Raw genomic sequence first — 19,217 nt, 5'->3', positions numbered from 1 at the left:
GATTAACAAGTCAACGATATTTGAGATAGAAAGTTTTATAGATGATTTTAAACAAGGCCTTAAACAGCTGTATGATTTTGCAGTAGCCAGCTAGCTCTGTTTGTCAGTAGACGATTTATGAAATTCTGCTAAGGGGATTGGAGGGGAAATGTCCGAGAGGGGGAATCGAAAACTTCAGGTTTAAGGTCTTCAACCATAGTGATTACAATAATATCCTTTTTATCTTTCTAAACCTTTTCCATTCGAGAAGTGGCACCTAAAATGCATTATGTGGGTGCCAAATGACACTTTATGATGGCGTTCGATCATTAGTGATCACAATAGTCCTTTTTGTCTCACAATGCCCTTTTTGTCTTTCCAAACCCTTCTATTCCAGAAATGGTACCTAAAATTGCTTTGTTTGGGTGCCAAATGACGCTTTATGATGGCTTATCAAGTTATGATGATGTTCAACCATTAGCCATCACAATAATCTTTCAAAAATAGTGATTACAGTAATATCCTTTTATTTTCTCCAGCCTTTCGATTTCAGAAATGTCACCTAAAATGCATTGTTTGGGTGCCATATGACAATTTATGATTACGTTATCAAGTTGTGATGGCGTTTAACCTTAACGATTACAGTAATACCCTTTTTATTTTCCCCAGCCTTTTCATTTGAGAAATGGCACCTAAAGTGCATTGTTTGGGTGCCAAATTATACTTTATGACGGCGTTATCAAGTTATGATGGCATTCAACAATAGTGATTACAGTAATACACTTTTATTTTCCCCAGCCTTTCCATTTGAGAAATGGCACCTAAAGTGCATTGTTTGGGTGCCAAATGATACTTTATGACGGCGTTATCAAGTTATGATGACGTTCAACCATAGTGATTACAGTAATACCCTTTTTATCTTTCCAAACCTTTCCATTTCGGAAATGGCACCTAAAATGCAAAAAATGCAGCAGCGAAAAAATGTTGTTATTGTTTTGTCGTACTTTAATATTGTATCAGCAAAAATTAAGCTAAAAACACACAACACCAAAGACCAAGCTATCGTAGCTTCCAACTGAAGATATAGTTGTCCTTGCAAAAAAAAATGCTAATTTATGAGTTTTTACGAACAGAAAGCGTTGGCAAATACAAATAATTAGTTTTGCTTATTAATTTTTGGGGTTTAACATGGCAACAATGAAAAAAATTGATATTGCCGTAAAGACTTCTCGGTTTTGAAATAACTGAAAGAAAATCCTAGAAAATCATAGTTTTTAGGTATGAGTAGAAATCAGATGTGTCAAGCGAGCAAAAATATATCGTTTTTGTTTTGTCGTAGTTTAATATTGTATCAGAAAAAATTAAGCTAAAAACATATGCGACTAATTAGTTTTGTTTATTAATTATTGCGGTTTAGCGTGGGAACACTGACGAAAATTTGATATTGTCCTAAAAACTATTTGATTTTGAAATAGCTGAAGAAAATCTTTGAAAATCATAGTTTTTAGGTATGGTTAGAAATCATATGTGTCAAGGGAGCAAAAAATGTTGTTTTTTTGTCATAGTTTAATATTGTATCAGAAAAAAACTAAGCTAAAAACAATATATCACCGAAGACCTTAAGATATCGTGGTTTTCATTTGAATGTACAATTGTCTTTGCAAAAAATTGCTAGTGTTTGAATTTTTACGAACAGAAAGCCTTGTCATATACAGCTAATTGGTTGCCAATTAATTTTTGCTGTTGAACGTGGCGACACTGACGAAAATTTAATATTGCCCTAAAAACTTCTTGATTTTGAAATAACTGAAAGAAAATCTTAGAAAATCATAGTTTTCAGGTAGGAATAAAATGAGATGGGTCGAGGAACGAAAAAATGTTGTTTTGTTTTGTCGTAGTTTAACATTGTATCAGCAAAAACTAAGCAAAAAACATATGCCACCAAAGACCTTGAGATATCTTAGCTTTGAAGGCACAGTTGTCCTTGCAAAAAATTGCCAATGTTTGAGTTTTTGCTAACGGAAAGAGTTATCATGTTCAACTAATTAGTTTTGTTTATTATTTTTTGCGTTTTAACGTGGCAACACTGACGAAAATTTTATATTGCCCTAAAAAATTATTGATTTTGAAATAACTGAAAGAAAATCATAGTTTCCGGGTATGAATAGAATTGAGATGCGTCAAGGGGGCAAAAAATATTTTTGTTTAGTGACCCTTGTTACTTTAATATTATTTTTGTTTCAGAGCAAGAAGTGAAGTCAAACAAAACGATACAGACAAAATTAAACGAAACAGGACGACTACTTGCCAAATTGGAAAAAGTACAAAAAGAAAGACTAAGTTGTCCCTTGCCAGCCCATTTAAGCAATGTGCAAAAGCCAGGAGAATCTGAGTTTGTGCTAGGTAATATTTTCTGCCTCTCTTTTTCGTACATTTTGGGTAATTTTTTGTCCTTTTTGTCTATTTTTTGTCGTTTTATCTATTAAATAAGCAGTACTAATTTCGTAATAACGAACTGTCAGTAAGGTGAGACTAGGCTCAATAATAAGTAGAACTCGAAAAAAATGGAATTCTGAAAAAAGAGGGGAAAATCCTCTTCTTCCCATCAATGGCCCTTTTGTTTCAGTAGTTGTTCCTAAAGATTTTGATAAAAAGTTAAAGTTTAGCGTGAAGAGTGAGGGGTTAGGGGGGCGGCAGCCCCCCTCATGGACAGAATAATTTCTATTCGTTTTAAGCTTTAACGTAAAGAAAAATGTGGTTTTTATTTAATCTTAGTATGGGGGCAATGCCATTTACAGACTTGCACGAGCGAAGAGGAAGGAATAGTTACTTATAGTGTGGTCTAAGGTCTATAATAGTCTTACGGGTACCAATAAGAAGATTAGTGAAGCAGAGGAAAGGTGTGGTCTCTTCTTCAAGTCTTATGCATGAATTAAAACAAATATGATATCTGCAACTTTTGTCGAAACTTTGTATAAGTGTATAAGTGCTAACAAAAACACTGAAAAAGACCAACATTCTGTTTTTAATAGTATCTTATTATTTTAGTAATTCTCGCCAGGGGTTTAGAATTTCTATTGGTTAAGCAGAATAGGAAGGCGTGGTTTGTTTTAATCATGTTTAATAATAAGGACACTACTGTATTGAAGATTTTTGGCTGGGGGGGGGCGGGTCTGATTGCCAAGGTTATTTTTGCAAATGATTTTCTACGTGTATTTTTCGAAACAAATTAGAGTTCCAAATAGGGATATATCCTTTTATTAGACAGTGAAACAAATACATATAAAAGCTTTAGATATTTCGATGACATACGCACTCATCATCATCAGTAGAGAAACTGAAACCAATATATTTTTTTTTTGGGGGGGGGAGGTTAAACCGGTCCCCTCCCCACGATCCTACTGGACACGCTCAAGAATAAGGAGATCAGACAAGAAAAGGGGTGTGCTTTGTTCTAATCGTCTTGTATATGAATTAAGACAAATTGAAATGTATTTTCTGCACTTTTTGTATGAGCCTCGTAAAAACGGAGAATCCTTAGACGGCGGATCTATCGAGTAATTATAGCAGAATTTGCGTGGCTTCCATAAAGAAAATCAAAACTACGCTTCCTACTACGCTTGATTGAAAGGTATACACTTCAATAAGGGAAATGTATTTTTCGTATGTAAAAAAAAACGTAAAAAAATGGGAGTTACAGTGAATAGTTCCAGGAGAAGAATAATAAACAAAAAAGTTTGGTTGGGCAGCAATACAAAAACTAACTTTATTTGGCATTTCGAATAATTGGCCAAAAAATTCGAGAAAATTTTGGATTTCAATGGATCTTGAGACCCTAACCAAGCCCTGCATACTTCCCTGGTTTTTATTTCTCCATTTACAATCATTTGAAAGTAGCTGCATCTTCTCTTATTTCTAGCTGAAAGTATTAATCATCGAAAAATCATAATTAATATTAACTATGATTATCATAATCATATTAATTATATTAATTAGTTTATAAAAAAATAAATTATTAATCTTAATTTATTAATTTTAATAAATTATGTAATAATTTAATATGTGAGTAATAATATATATGTATATATATATATATATATATATATATATATACTAGCTGTTGGGGTGGCGCTTCGTGCCACCCAAACACCTAGTTGGTGGGGGTGCTTCGCACCCCCCTAAGACCCCCCCCCCCCCCCCCCCCCCGCGCGCGTAAGTCGTTACGCGCCATATTAGTTACACGCCATTGTAGTTGTGTCCCTGTGTCCCACCTGTGAATATAGATACATATATATATATATATATATATATATATATATATATATATATATATATATATATATATATATATATATATATATAAAAATATATATATATATATATATATATATATATATATATGTATGTATATATATATATATATATATATATATATATATATATGTATATATATATATATATATATATATATATACATATGTTTGTGTGTCTGTGTATGTGTGTTTTTCTTCACTGTCCCATTGTCTGTGCATATAAATAGATTGTCAGGTTTACCGACTGGGGGGGGGGGTCAAATTGGAAAAACTAGAAAAAATTAGGTATATTTTTACCTACGAACGGGTGATCGAATCTTAATGAAATTTGATATTTAGAAGGATATCTTCCCGACCGGATCCGGTGACATCGGGGGGAGTTGAAGTGGGGAGGCTAAAATCTTGGAAAACGCTTATAGTGGAGGGACTGGGTTGAAACTTGGTGGGAAAAATAAGCAGAACTTCTAGATACGTGATTGACATAACCGGAACGGATCTGCTCTATTTGGGGGAGTTGGAAGGGGGGGTTGATTCTGAAAAACTAGAAAGAATGAGGTGTTTTTAACTTACAAAGGAGTGGTCGAATATTAATGAAATTTCATATTTAGAAGGACCTCGTAACTCAGATCTCTTATTTTAAATCCCAACCCGATCCTTCATCATTAGGGGGGGGGGGACCGGAAATCTTGGAAAACGCTTAAAGTGGAGAGATCAGTATGAAACTTGGTGGGACGAATAAGCACAAGTCCAAGATACGTGACTGACATAACCATACCGGATCCGATCTCTTTGGTGGAGTTAGGGGGGGGGGTAATTCGTAAAATTAGAAAAAATGAGGCATTTGTAACTTACGAACGGGGATCAGATCTTAATGAAATTCGATATTTAGAGGGATCTTGTGCTTTAGAGCTCATATTTTAAATCTCGACCAGATCCGGTGACATTGGGGGGGGGGAACCGGAATTCTTGGAAAACGTGAAAATTGAGGTATCTCTATCTTACGAATGGGTGATCGGATCTTAATGGAACTTGATATATAGAAGAATCTTATGCCTCAGATGCTCTATTTTCAATTCGAATGGGATCCGGGATCATGGGGGATTGGAGGGGGGAAACAGAAATATTGGAAACCGGAAATCTTGGAAAACGCTTAGAGTGGAAAGATCGGGATGAAACTTGATGGGAAGAATAAGCACAATTTATAGATACGTAGATACGTGACTGACATAATTTTAATGGATCCGTTCTCTTTGGGCGATCTGGGGGGGGGTTATTTGGAAAAATTAGAAAAATTTAGGTATTTATAGCTTAAGAACGGGTGACCGTATCTTAATGAAAGAAGGAACCCATGTCTCAGAGCTCTTATTTCAAATCCCAACCAGATCTGTTGACATTAGGGGGAGTTGGAGGGGGAAACCGGAAATCTCTGAAAACGCTTAGAGTGGAGAATTTGGGATGAAACTTGATGGGTAGAATAAGCAAATGTCGTAGATACGTGATTGACGTAACTGTACTGGATCTGTTCTCTTTGGGGGAGTTAGGGGTTCGGGTTCAGTGCTTTGGCGAGTTTGGTGCTTCTGGACGTGCTAGGACAATGAAAATTGGTAGGCGTGTCAGGGAGCTGCACAGATTGACTTGATAAAGTAGTTTTCCTCGATTCGACCATTTGGGAGGCTGAAGGGAGGGGAAATTAGATAAAATGAGGTATTTATAACTTACGAGTGGGTGATCGGATCTTAATGAAGTTTGATATTTAGAAGGACCTCGTGACTCAGAGCTCTTATTTTAAATCCCGACCGGCATTAAACCTCTGATTCTCCTTTTAAATCAGTCTATTGATACTTAGAATTTTCCTAGAGCTCCTACCATATGATCTCTTGGCTCTTCCGGCCTCGTCACAAGTGCCATATGAGCTCTTAGCTCTTGTTTTTTTTTTTTTTTTTTTTTTTTTTTTTTTTTTTTTTTTTTTTTTTTTTTTTTTTGTCTGAATGTATGGATGAATATATTTTTCAAAATCCAGAGAGAGGAAATTTGTCTTAGTGTTAATTTTAGTTTTCAATGAAAATCCCAAAAGACGTGTATCAATGAAAACACCCCAAAAGAATATTTTTCAAAATCTAGACGGAGGATGGAAAGATCTAGCAGGCGGAGGTCCCATCTTGCCCACCTCCCTCGTGCCCAATTGGATCTTCTGGATTAGGCTGATATATTAAAAATAACGCTTCTTTTGAATTTTCTTACTGTCATATCTGGCCCATTGGGTCTAATATATTATCTTGTATTTTTTTTTTTTTTTTTTTTTATAAAGAAAATAGCTCTGTAGTTAACAAAATTACACCTCTTCTAAATAGCTCTGTTCCTTAGCAAAAACTGTAACTAATAAGTTACGAAATAGTTACAAAGTCAACTACTTTGATTAAAGTAGCATCAATCTAAAATGAAAATGTATAAATAAAAAGAATGGGTTGAATTGCAAATTTCTTCTGAATTGCGAATTTATCAACATTCGAAAGCTGTTATATCATTCCTTTTTCAGCTGAAAATATAACTGATAGTCTAACTCAAGTTATAAAATCAACTAACCCAGATAAGGCTGTGTCAGTCCAAGGAATAAGGAAGGCAATGGGTATTGAAGTTGTACCGTCCAAAGGAAGACATGCTATGACATCTGATTCGAAGACAAACCTGGACCGTGAATTGGAAAAAATCTTGGAGGAAGAATCGCTAGTAAATAATCCAAGTGCGGGCCAGATTCTCAACGAAATATTCTCTTAATTTTATGTTGTAATTTACCTTTTTATTAATTGCATTCGTAGGTTTTGTATATTGTAATTTCTATAAATTATACATAAGCTGATCTAAGAATAGTATTACGGGTAATTTTTAATTAATTAAGTGAACGTTAAGTATTTACTTTCCTATACACATGCTAGTAAAGGTCTATAATATCTTTTGTATAAAAAAAAAATCAACTTTCATAGTCTCGATTAAAAAACATATTATTTCCTATTATGTCCTTACTACTTCTTCCCTTATTACTCCGGTTACTAAGCTTAAAGAAGTTAGAGAAGATTTTTTTTTTTGAGTGATTTTAAATCAAACAATAAGTTTTGTGTAAAATGTGCTTAGATCCTGTGCATAAGGGTTACAATGAACGGAATTTTCAGATGGTTAGGTCACATTTTCCAGATGAAGTATTCTAGCATACCCAAAATTGTGCTTTTTAGCCATCCAGCTTGGGCCAAACAAAGCAGCTATAATAGAGTGGTTGTAAGAAAAGATCGAAAGCTGTTGGAAACACCATTGCAAAAACCAAAGGTTGAAGCACTCACAGTGTGTGGAGGAAAAGAAGCGTGTGTGGATTTTTAGGCCTTAGATGACCTAGTGCTGTGATGGTTTGTTAGTTGTAGTCGTAGTTCTAGTGTTGGTCGTTGACGCGATCCGTACCACAAGGTGATGAGTTTTCATTTATCCTTTGTCCCCACTTTTCACTATTGCCGTTAATTTAGAAATAATAATAATTTATTGACACCCTCTGTACAAAAAATGTATCATAGAGGAGTTAATAAAGAGAGAAAAAAAAAGCAAAAAATACTCACGTAACAACACGAAAAGAAAAAAACATGAACTATAGGTCGAACGCTAGTGATATATGTTTAGTTCAGAATGCGCGAAATGTTTAGAAGAGGATCTTCGGCTTTGTGTAGAAAGGTAGCTCATTCTTCCATGAAGAGCGATTGATTTTGGGTCAAGGATCAAGCCTAAGGAATTGCAGAAACTTGTACTTTTCGGTCATCTAGCTTGTGCCAAATAAAGCGGTTATAACAGGGTTGTCATTAAAAAAGATTTAACGAAATTGGAAACATCATTGCAAAAACTAAAGAATTAAGCGGTGAACAGCGGGTCGCGGAAAAGAAATGTGTGTGGATGTTGATGGCTTGATCCTGCGATGATTTGCTAGTAGTGGATATAGGTTCGGTCTTGGTCATTGACGTGGTCCGTGTTACAAGGTGATGACTTTTGATCTATCCTTCATCTCCACTTTTCCAGTACTGTCATCAATTTAGAAATAATTGAGGCAAGATTATCCAGCACGAATAAAATTAATTTTTCCGTGAAGAAGGATCGATTACAAATAGCATTGGTTAATGCTGAATAATAAGCATTCATCTCAACAGTGGTACTGGTCTCGAATATGATTGGTTGCACTTCTGACAACCCTTTATTTGTTCTAAATGCATTGACAAAGTGCATATCTGTCTGCGATTTTTCCTTTAAAGGTTTTTCTCAATTTCAAAAAAAACTTAACTTAGAAAAAACAAGTATGAAAAAAAAAACATATTAAATTCCTCTTTTAAATTCAGTAGTTTCAAATGCCTTATATACAAACTACTACATTTTATACAGGTATAATCTGTTGCTCTCCTTTCTTGTCCTTGATTCAGGTGGCATGTTTTTGTGGCATAAAGAAGTGATGTTGTAACAATTGCTGTTAGACGAACCTTCAAAAATAAATCAGTAATAGCATTCCTATATACCCTAGTGCCCAGCATCAATCATATCAGTCTACAAGTTAAAATGACATAATCAATACGGTTAGCCGTGTTATTATCATGTAAACACTGTGTTAAACTATGGGCCATTTTATGACCAAACGCCGTATTAGGTTTTGGCTAAATGTCGGTTTAGCATTTGCCGTAACAAGATTATTTTCACCTATAAATTGTAGTAATCTATCCAGTGGCGCCATTTGGGGGGGGCAGGGGGGGGCCATGGCCCCCCCCTGATTTCTGGAGGGGCCCAATTTCAACCACGTAATTCTTTGTTTATTCGTCCTTGTTCTACTTTTTTCTCTTTTTTTTTTACCGTATTTCTACTGTGAATTATTACTAAATAGCAAATTCAAGATACTCGACGATTATTGCATTTCAAGAAAGTATCCTGTTTTTGCCGTTCTCTCTAATTAATTTATGGTCACCCTTTTGGCAGGGGTTTGTAAAGTAAAGTCCTTCCTGGGCTCGGGTGCTTCTGTGACATTGAAGTCTCTCCAGTGATTAATGAATCCCGTCAGTCGGCACATTTATGTGTAGGCTAACATCTGGAAATTTCTGGAAAAACAATCTGGAAATTGGGTATCCAGACGAGGGTTTGTATTTAGTTTCTCGTTACCCTTCATCAAATAAAGAACCGTGAAACAGTGTTAAGTTGTGTTCAAGTTCAAATCGGATTATTGAAACATGAGTTCATCCGGTGCGAGTGGTGCAAAAAAAAGGAAAATAAAAGCCCAAAGGAAAGAAGAAGAAATAAAGATGCAACGACGATTGGCTTCGTTTTTCAAACCGACTGTAAGTAAATCTACCACATTTTAAATTTTGTCCTATTGCGTCAGGAAGTACCGATCTCGCGGAATTGCCAGAAATCCGGATCCACCCCAAGTCCCCCACAGTGCCCCCATAGAGGAGGGGGTCTTCCCCCTCCTCTACACCATTTTCTTCATGCTAAAGTTTTTCAGCATTTGTAAAAAAGTTACTTACTGTTTTAATAAAACGCCCTTTGTGTTTGAGGAGTCATTTTTAAAGAATTGGGACAAAATTTAAACTTTAGGATAAAGAGCGCAGTGTTGAGGAGGAGGCAACCCCCCTCGTATATGTAATAATTCTTGTTATTTTTAAGTTTTAATAATGCTCCTTAATTTCAGTTGAAAAACTGTTTTTCTATTTAATTTCTGATCATTTTTTAAATAAAGCCAGGAAGTCTGGCTTCACCTCCACGGAGAAATCCCCCTTGGAAACATCCTCTGAACAATACAATCCTGGTTAAAATTTACTGGGACAATTACCCTTAACACTTCCAAGCGTGAAATTGAGCCAGTAAATAGAAAGCAAGATATATAAAGAAATTTTGTATAGGAATTTTGTACTAAAAAAAAAAATTAGCGTAAAGAGCGAGGTATTGACGAAAGGGTGAACCTTCTCATATGTAATAATTTCTTTTCGTTTTAAGTTTCAATCCTGCTCCTTACTTTGAGTTGAAGAAACTTTTTTTTCATTTAATTTCTTATTCTTTTTTTAATAATGCTTGGAAATCCAGTGCCCCCTTGATCGAAAATTCAGCTCCCCTATGAAAAGTTTCTCCATGGAAAGATCCTCCTACATAACCTCCTCTGCTCGAGCTGCCCCCCCACCAGAAAAAAACTGAAAATGTTTGTATACTTCGCAATTACCTATACTATTTATAAAAAAAACTATTTATAAAAAAGGGCAAAGTCCACAAATTGAACACCTTCCCCCAGAGACTTTGGACAATTAAGGCATCTTTAAAGACATATTTATTAAATTTTTAAATATATTAAACAAAATGGCTGTTTCAAAATTTTGATCAGGTGACTTAGGGTAAAAAGAGGGTGGGATGGGGCCTAGTTGCTCTCCAAATTTTTTTCATTTGAAAAAGGGCACTAGAACTTTTAATTTACCTTTGAATGAGCCCTCTTGCGATATTCTAGGACAACTGGGTCAATACGATCACCCCTGGAAAAAAAATAACACGCGTCCTTGATCTTTCTTCTGGCAAGAAAATCCAAAATTCGTCATTTTAGCAGATAGGAGCTTGAAACTCCTGCAGTAAAGTTCAGTGATGCGCTGAATTAAATGGTGATATTTTTGTTAAGGTTATATTACTTTCAGGGGGGGGGGGGTGTTTTCCCCTTTTTTCGGACATAAGACAAATTTTCTCAGGCTCGTAACTTTTGATGGGTAAAACTAAATTTGATACAACTTATATATTTGAAATTAGCGTACAAATCTGATTCTTTTGATGCATCTATAGGTATCAAAATTCCGTGTTTTAGAGTTTCGGTTACTATTGAGCCGTGTCGCTTTTTTACTTGAAGTTCGTTACCACGAACTAATTGATTATAGCTTCGTAGTTGAATTGATTATGTTTTTTGTTGTTGCTTGCTCTAAATTTTGTGTTGTTTTCTATGTTAATTATGTACAATTCACGTCCTGGTAAAAGAAGTAACTGGGACATCACTTTTAATTTGTTTTTAATTAAAACTTGATTACTCTGTAGGATAGTGATGCTGGGACGTCAAGGGACAACCCATCGGCAACCGAGGTTTTACCGAGAAACGAGCAGACCCTGGACGTGAGACTCATTTCTGAGGAGACAAACCTGCGCGAACCACAAACGGAGGAAATGGCTTCCAGAACGATCAGCACCGATTTGTCCGTGAACCCGTATGATAACCCCTGCCAACCAGTTTTGACTGACTATCCCGCCACTACCATCGGGAATCGCAAACGAAAATTTAACAGCTCCTATTTCTTGAAATACCCATGGCTGGAATATTCAATAGAACAGGAGTTTGTGTTCTGTTTCAATTGCCGACATTTCAGTGGATCCTCGCTAAGATCAGGCGAAAGGTATGGAGCTAGAGCATTCATTGATATAGGATTTAGAAAGTGGAAAGACATTTCTGAACTGATACGGCAGCACGAAAACAGCGACCGACACAAAGCATGTACCATTTCTTTGACTCAGTTTAAAGCTATTGAGACGGAGGCGGCCGAATCTGTTGCGTCATGCCTCTCCAAAGAACGCGAAAAAGAAATACTAGAGAATAGACAGTACGTAAAAGCTCTACTAAAAACTACAGCATTACTTGGACGGCAAGGTCTTGCGTTTCGTGGCCATGATGAAGGGGAGTCTAGTGCCAATCAAGGGAATTTCGTAGAGACAGTACATCTTTTAACAGAAATCAACCCTGACTTGATGAAAAACTCTCGTAAGGCCTATGGCCATTACATGTCACACGAGTACCAAAACGACTACATTGAGGTCATAGGAAATGAAATCAAAAGTTCTATCGCGAAAGAAGTCAGAGAAGCAAAATATTTTGCCGTTCTTGTTGACGAGACAAAAGACCTCTCGAAAAAGGAACAACTCGCGATCTTAGTGCGCTATGTTCATGACCTGAAAATCAAAGAAAGGGCCATAGGTTGCTACCACATGCGCAAGGTTGACGCTGAGAGTTTGGCCGACTTCATTTACAACGAAATAAAGGGTATCGGCCTTGACTGGTCAAAGTGTGTTGGACAGTGCTATGACGGGGCCAGTGTAATGAGCGGACACTTTTCAGGAGTACAGGCCCGTCTCCGGGAAAAAGCACCACAAGCGGTGTACACACACTGTCATTCCCATAGACTTAACCTTGTCATTGGCGATTGTATGCAGAAAATACAAAGAATTTCATCAGTATTTTCAGTTTTGCAAACAGTTTACAGTTTCGTCTCCAACAGCAACACTCGATACCAGTTGTTCGTCGAAGCCCAGAAAACTGCCAATGTGCCTGTGCTAACGCTTGAAAGGACAGTAGTGACACGTTGGTCTTACTGGTATAGATCAGTGGCTAAGATCCTGGTTAGATATGACTGCATACTCGCAGTTCTGTCAGTAGTTCAAGAATCTTCTGACAGGGAGGCAGCGGCAGAAGCTACGGGCCTTAAGAACCAGCTAGAGTCGTTTCCCTTCATATTCAGTTTGCATGTCATTCACGAAGTTCTTGCAGTGATAAACCCTCTTTCTGAACAACTACAGGCAGCAGATCTGGTCATCTCAGAAGCTTGCACTTTGATCAGTGCAACAAAGAACGAACTGAGGAAAATGCGTGATGACGAGTATTTTCGTGTCCTATACGGCAAGTCTAAAGAGATGGCCATTAATGTCGGAGCTGATCTGTCGGAAACAAGTGCTCTCTCTTCAGCCATACCTGTTAAATCAAAACGAGTTCAGAAGATATCCGGAAGACTAAGAGACTATTTGACGACAACAACAATTGGAAAGCACAACATTGACTCCGAAAGCACAACAACGGAAGACAAAATGCGGAGAGAGTTCTACGAGGTTTTGGACAGAGTGTTAAATGAGTTTGAAGAGCGTTTTTCTGTCCAACTGCCAGTGCTAGAAGCCACACGTTGCCTTAACCCCAAATCCACAGATTTTATGGACTCAGATTTACTTTTTGTGATCGCGACATACTTCGATCAGGCGGGAATCGATACTATGCAGCTGAAGTGTCAAGCTTTAATAGCTCGTGCATTTGTGTCGCAGCTTCCACAGAAACCGGCAAATGCTTTAGATGTCTTCGAACAACTCGGAGGATTGAAAGAAGCTTATTCTGAGCTTCTTAAGGTCGTCAGGGTAGTCCTCACACTCCCGCTCACAACGTGCTCAAATGAACGTTTTTTCTCTGTGTTGACCTTTGTGAAGGACTACCTCCGGACAACGATGGAAAACGAGCGACTTTCGCATTTGCTGCTTATATTCTCTGAGAAAGCTGCAGTGAAGGAGCTCAATTTTGAGAAGCTTGTCGACGACTTCGCAAAAATGAAGCAAAGGAGATATCCATTGCTGAAGTAACTGTACGTAAGTTTCTGATTTATACAGTAAATGTTCTATTTTGGTACTGTTTTTGGTCCCTAAATAAGCTGCAAAATATGAACCCCAAAGGTAGTACGGTACCTAAAGGCATGTTCGAAAATTTTAAAATTTTTAAGGCTGGATGGGGGCCCAAAATCGATTTTTGGCCCCCCCCTAAGGTTTTCTGAAATGGCGCCACTGAATCTATCACCATCGCTATTTTCTTTCCCTATATTAAATTTACCTAAGGTAACATACCATCTATCCCTATTTGTACAAACCTATGCATTAAAGTTCCTAATAAAAATATCATATTTCTACCTAGGATATCGTCTATTTCTTCCTGTTACTATACTTTCAATTCATCAGAGGCACTGCTGTCTCTGTCAGTCGACTTCACAGATTTTTGTGCCACCATAACTAATACCTTGCATTTTTTTTATAATAATAATCTATTTTAATGCACTTTGCTAAACATGGAAATAGAATAACGCAAAAAAAAGCAAATATAGCAAAAAAATATTTACCAGTGATTCATATCGGATATGACTATGATGTGGGCCTCAGCGAAAACTATCACCCTGACTGAACTATACTTGTGTAATTTCAAGCGAGGACAACGTAGCTGTTGTACCATAATGACACACAAGGTGCCTATTCCACACAGTAAATGGTAAAATAATGAGCAAGTAAGTAACTACAATTCTATTATTAATACCTTACCAACTTAAGCAAGACACAGAAACTATCTAATTTAATATGGTCTCTTCTTCTTATGTATATCTCATGCTTCCTACCTGAATAAATAAAATTCTATATTACCTATCTTCATACGGGAGATGAGTTATGAAACGCCTAACAAAGGAAATTCACAACATCTGAATTCGTCTATCAAAGTTTCAATCAGAATTTTGTCTTAACGATGTCATCACACTACAATTTTCATGCTTTTTAAATCATAAAAAGCATTATTACCAAAAAAATGAGTCCCACCAGTGTAGGCCAGAGACTGATAACCTTCTCAAGCTTACACAAGTTGTTTTAGACGGCTTAGGATTGGACAGCAAGAAGTCCACGGAACCGACTGACCACTATGTAAAGGCCTCGGCCCGTCTTGGTCACTCCATATTGCACTAGGCGGTGCCATCCTATCAACAAAAATTGACATCTTACATAAGAATTTTGAAGCATATTATCCCAAACTCGTGATAACATTCATGGCTTCAAATATTATGCAATGATAGGGGAGAGTAACCGTTACTAATTAAATCTCTCTGAAGACGTTTTTCAACCAAAAAAGTCTGCCAAAGCAAACAAAACCCTGAAGAATTGTCTATTAATGAAATGGAGTACAATGCAATATCTTTTAAAAGGTTACACTCACCAATGGCCTCACTCACCAATATGATATAGTAATATCAAAGCAGTAGAAATATGCATAATATAAAGTTAATACCAGTTTAAGGTAATAAAAAAAGGTTCAAAAGCTTATGCAAGCCGTAAGACTGAGCTAATCACAAAATGGAACGCAAAACAGATTTTATTTAAGTCCGCCTCTATGTTGATCACTATGTTGAATCACTGATCAGTGGCACTATTTTTTCTAATTTTCTACTGGCTATTGATAAGCCTGCTCTCGTGTTACAGAACTTTTCTTATACCTGGTATTTTTTTCTATAATTAATCTACAATTTAGTTTCTACCTTTGTTTCAGTATGTAAAATCACTTGAAATGTTTTTTTCTTAAGATATCTCAGGATCTGCTTCAGGGTTGCCAACAGCGGTACAATTGTACCATTTTGGTACATTTCACCTCTAAATGTACATTCTTGTACAATCATATTTTGTCTGGTACATTATACAAAATGTGGTACAATATGATACAAAAAGATTTGACTGGGCGTCAGGACGCAGCGAGTGAAGGGAATTGTAGTTTTTATTTGTTTTCTCTTCTAGAGTTTTAAGTTTTCCTTTACACATTTATTTAAGTGCCTGTTGTTGGCCTTTTGCGGTCATGATATAGCATGAAGCAGCGGAGCCACCTGTACGGTAAGTACGAAATAGGTGATTAGTTATTTGGAGGAGTGGAACCAAAATGGTCTCTGCAGGGGAAAGGACGTCTCCCAAATATCTCTGAAAGAAGATATGCGATACTTTGTTCTCTTTATTGTCATGTAATTTTACGATCCTCCACGTGGTGTGCTTAGCACAAAAAATTTTGTCTTGCCTATAGTACAACACACAAAAATATAGATATGGTACAATTTTTTGATCAGTGGTACAATTTTAGGGTGTTTTACGGTACCTTTTCTTCCGAAGCATTGGCAACACTGATCTTTATTGGCATCTCTGACTTGACAACCGGACGAATTTGAATGGGCAAGTGATTAGTGAGCCACGACATTCTTGTGAAATTTAGTTTCCTAAAGGAAGAGCTTCACTTGTTTTATTTGATCACCCATCTCAAAGGTAGATATAATTTTGATTTGGTTGCAACAGAAGAAGAAAACTAAGTGTATCTTAGGTTATGCTAAGTGAAGTAGGCTACTGGGTAGAGTTGAGGGGGTTCTTGCTATGCCTAGTTGAGTTAGGTTAATGAAAATCTCAGGAATGCAGGGTACAAAACATACTCTATAAGCCTATTGATTAGGATTAAGCAAAGGTATAATGCTCAAAAGTTTCTTTGTGCCTCATTTGAGAAGTAGGCCTAGTATGGGTAATCTTTATTACAGTGTTTCACTTTTTAAAACAAAGATGCTAAATGTCACTAAAGGTCAGTGTCCTTTGGAGATGGGGGGGGGGTAGAGATAAACTCTTTAAATTATCTTACAAGGGTATTATTCTGGCTCTGGATTTACTTCTGAATTCACTTAAGCCAATTACTTTCCAAGATAAACAAAAACCTGTTATCTAGAATTTTGCCTCTTTTCATACTTTTGGGGCTTAAAAGATATGGTGAAATTCTAGTTAATTGACTTCTTGCTATCTCAGAAAGGGTTTAGGTTAGGAAAATGAAACTTTCAGGGATGGGTCTACAGGCTAAAGTATGTCCCAGGAAAGTATTTTAAAGTACCCACCTCCACTCCTTCTCCCTCTATTGAGCCCTGAAATTTGCCTAAATGACAGGTCTATACCTATTGGAATTTTGACAAAACAACATTTTACCTTAATTCAGTTACTAGTTGCTTTTTCTCTGCCTTTAGTTCTGAAAATGCAATTCCTGTTATTTGAGTAGAATTTTGAGCCATAGGCTATTAATGTTTTTTTTTTCAAAATTTAGGAAATGTATTTACATATCTTTAAAACCTTAAAATAGAATTGAGCAAAGTTCTGAAGTTGAAAATAATTTTGTTGTACTTCAATTAAGCAGAAGATCCATTTTTCAGGGTCCTCAAGAGGGAGAAGGAGTTGAGGTAGTTGCTTCAAAATACCTTCCCAGGATGTACTTTAGTCTGTAGATTCATCCCTGAAAGTTTCATTTTCCTAACCTAAACCCTTTCTGAGATAGCAAGAAGTCAATTAACTAGAATTTTACCAAAGATACTATTGATGACAGGTACAGGCTGCATGCATCTAAATTTTTGACCAAAAAGGTTTAGCTGATATAAGTTTAGAATTACAATGTAATTTAGCTAGGAAGAACTTAATACATTGCTTGATTACTTTTTATGATCTTACCAATTATAATAATTATATCCAGTAAATATACCACAGTTCATATAATTGACTTACCAATAAAGTGAACATACCACTTGATGCTTTTTTATGCTCTTTACAAATATAATAATTACTTCTATTGCAAGTTCAGATTTAAACACTTTTTGACCCAACCTAACACTATAACTAATTTTGGCACTGAGAAAATGTAGTATTGTTTTGTTAGAAACAGCAAATGAGAAAACAGTACCAAGAAAACATTATTTTGTTGAAAATAACTGATACTTTAATTGAAAATTTGTCATGTGTAAGAGCTCAAAAAGTGCTTAAGTTTAAATTTCCAATAAAAGTGATTATTATGTTTGTCAAGAACATAAAAAAAAGCATCAAGTGGTATGTTCACTTTATTGGTAAGTTAATTATATTAACTGTGAAATATTTACCTTATATCCTAGGGCAAATTATTTTTGAGCCTTTAATTAGCCAATTGGTAAATATCATGGTTAATAGAGTACTCAGATAGCTAAGAAACAAACTTACCTCTAAAATTAGAATTTCATCCTGAATCCAAATATGACATTTGTTCCAGCACAAATTGAATTTTAAACCTAGCTATGTTAGCATTGTTCTTGTTAAAACCAGTTTACCTGTAAATTGAATTGATGATGACAAAATTGAGAATCCATAAAGTGGCATTAATGTATGTCTAGCTAGAAACCCATGTCTAAATATGTTCTTGGTCATAAATCAGAGTCTAGGCAACTACTTGTATAATTCATTGCTTAGCTAAAACTACAGATTTAGTTACAAATTCATTACAGTTGTTATTGCTAACAAATCAAGAGAGCTTATGCTGGTTTATTGGGATCCCTTCTTTGTATAGCAAAAATGATGGAGCATCATGAAAAAACAAAAGAGCAATATACTTTATGTGACAAAAATGAGGAAGAACATAGGCACTTGTAACAAAAGTGAAGAAGAAGAAGTAGCCTATGACAGTATAAATATAATTAGTGTAAAAGAAGTTGCTTCTGGGCATTAGTTCAGATCTTTATGTTGTGTTTTGCTACAAGTTTAGCAATAGCTATTGTAGAGTCTGTTGTATAAAGTCTATTACCTTAATTTGCATTTTAGAGCAATATCAAGGTCTATACTAGATCTGTTTTGCTCCATGTCAATGATGGCAATATAATGTAATGTCACTTTGTAAGCCCCAGTGACACATCATAAGAGAGATTTGCTAGAGAAATACAATTTAAGCCCACTCAGTAACAGTGACCACCTGGTAGGTATGACCTATAAAAACCATTCTTTAGTGGTTTAGAGTTGGTACAACTACACATCAGCAATTTTTGATAGTGTGTGCAAAATGGTTGAGAATGACAAGCAACATCAATCTCTTTGAAACCCACTCTCATGAAAAACTTGTCAGCAATAATTGAGTAGCTGAATAGGACACACAGTCCCACTTGTATTTCCATAGCTTGTTGCCCCATTCTTTGTCAAATCTGGACCTGAACAATGCAGTTTTGAGTGCAGTCACTGTTTTGTGTTGAAGGCTGTTCTATTCATTAATGACATGTTCAGCAAAATTGTATATCTTCACAGTATGTTTACAAAATTTTTGCAAATGGCTTCTCATTTGGTGCTGACTTGCATGTTTTGTGAAGAGAGTATTGTTTGGTTTACTTTTATATCTTTAGGTCAGCATCATATCACCATGCTGGCATCTGAAGACAAGGGCTGGTATGTAAGTGTTCCAGCCTCTTATTGTATGACATATTTTGCAGACCATTTGTGCATTTTGTGGTATGCCTTTGGACACTTTCAACTAGGCTCTTATCATTC

At 36.0% G+C, this 19,217-nt stretch overlaps 3 protein-coding genes across 7 annotated transcripts in view; all 3 read left to right on the top strand.

Annotated features, from left to right (window-relative positions):
• The window catches only part of LOC136033626 (bromodomain-containing protein 7-like), an 80,849-nt gene extending 73,692 nt beyond the window's left edge, over positions 1–7,157 (top strand). For both annotated transcript variants that reach the window (XM_065714425.1, XM_065714426.1), the window contains exons 10-11: positions 2,224–2,382; positions 6,829–7,157. In XM_065714425.1, the coding sequence (XP_065570497.1) occupies positions 2,224–2,382; positions 6,829–7,067 (398 nt within the window). In that variant the 3' untranslated portion in view covers positions 7,068–7,157. The remainder of the gene's footprint in view (positions 1–2,223; positions 2,383–6,828) is intronic.
• Positions 7,158–12,098: 4,941 nt separating this feature from the next.
• LOC136034174 (zinc finger MYM-type protein 1-like) lies at positions 12,099–16,087 on the top strand. The gene is made up of 2 exons (XM_065715355.1): positions 12,099–13,600; positions 16,003–16,087. The coding sequence occupies exons 1-2, from the start codon at positions 12,099–12,101 to the stop codon at positions 16,085–16,087; spliced, it is 1,587 nt and encodes a 528-aa protein (XP_065571427.1).
• LOC136033624 (guanylate kinase-like) overlaps positions 16,058–19,217 on the top strand; it is a 43,771-nt gene continuing 40,611 nt past the window's right edge. For 2 of the 4 annotated variants that reach the window (XM_065714422.1, XM_065714421.1), the window contains exons 1-2: positions 16,059–16,095; positions 16,126–16,181. In XM_065714422.1, the coding sequence (XP_065570494.1) occupies positions 16,088–16,095; positions 16,126–16,181 (64 nt within the window). In that variant the 5' untranslated portion in view covers positions 16,059–16,087. Of the gene's footprint in view, positions 16,182–19,217 lie in introns of all 4 variants that reach the window. The other 2 variants (XM_065714423.1, XM_065714424.1) reach the window with 2 other exon arrangements.

Source organism: Artemia franciscana, chromosome 12 (assembly GCF_032884065.1).
Source record: "Artemia franciscana chromosome 12, ASM3288406v1, whole genome shotgun sequence".
In the NCBI taxonomy this organism is placed as follows: domain Eukaryota; kingdom Metazoa; phylum Arthropoda; class Branchiopoda; order Anostraca; family Artemiidae; genus Artemia; species Artemia franciscana.
The sequence above is the reverse complement of the archived record's forward strand: the minus strand, read 5'-3'. Positions and strand labels throughout refer to the sequence as shown.

Excerpts from the sequence above, each read along its gene's own strand:
- LOC136034174 (XM_065715355.1), top strand. The coding sequence starts at position 12,099 with ATGTCACACGAGTACCAAAACGACTACATTGAGGTCATAGGAAATGAA. Across the intron at positions 13,601-16,002 it reads ATGGAAAACGAGCGACTTTC|GGTGTTTTACGGTACCTTTT; the intron begins GCATTTGCTGCT and ends GTACAATTTTAG.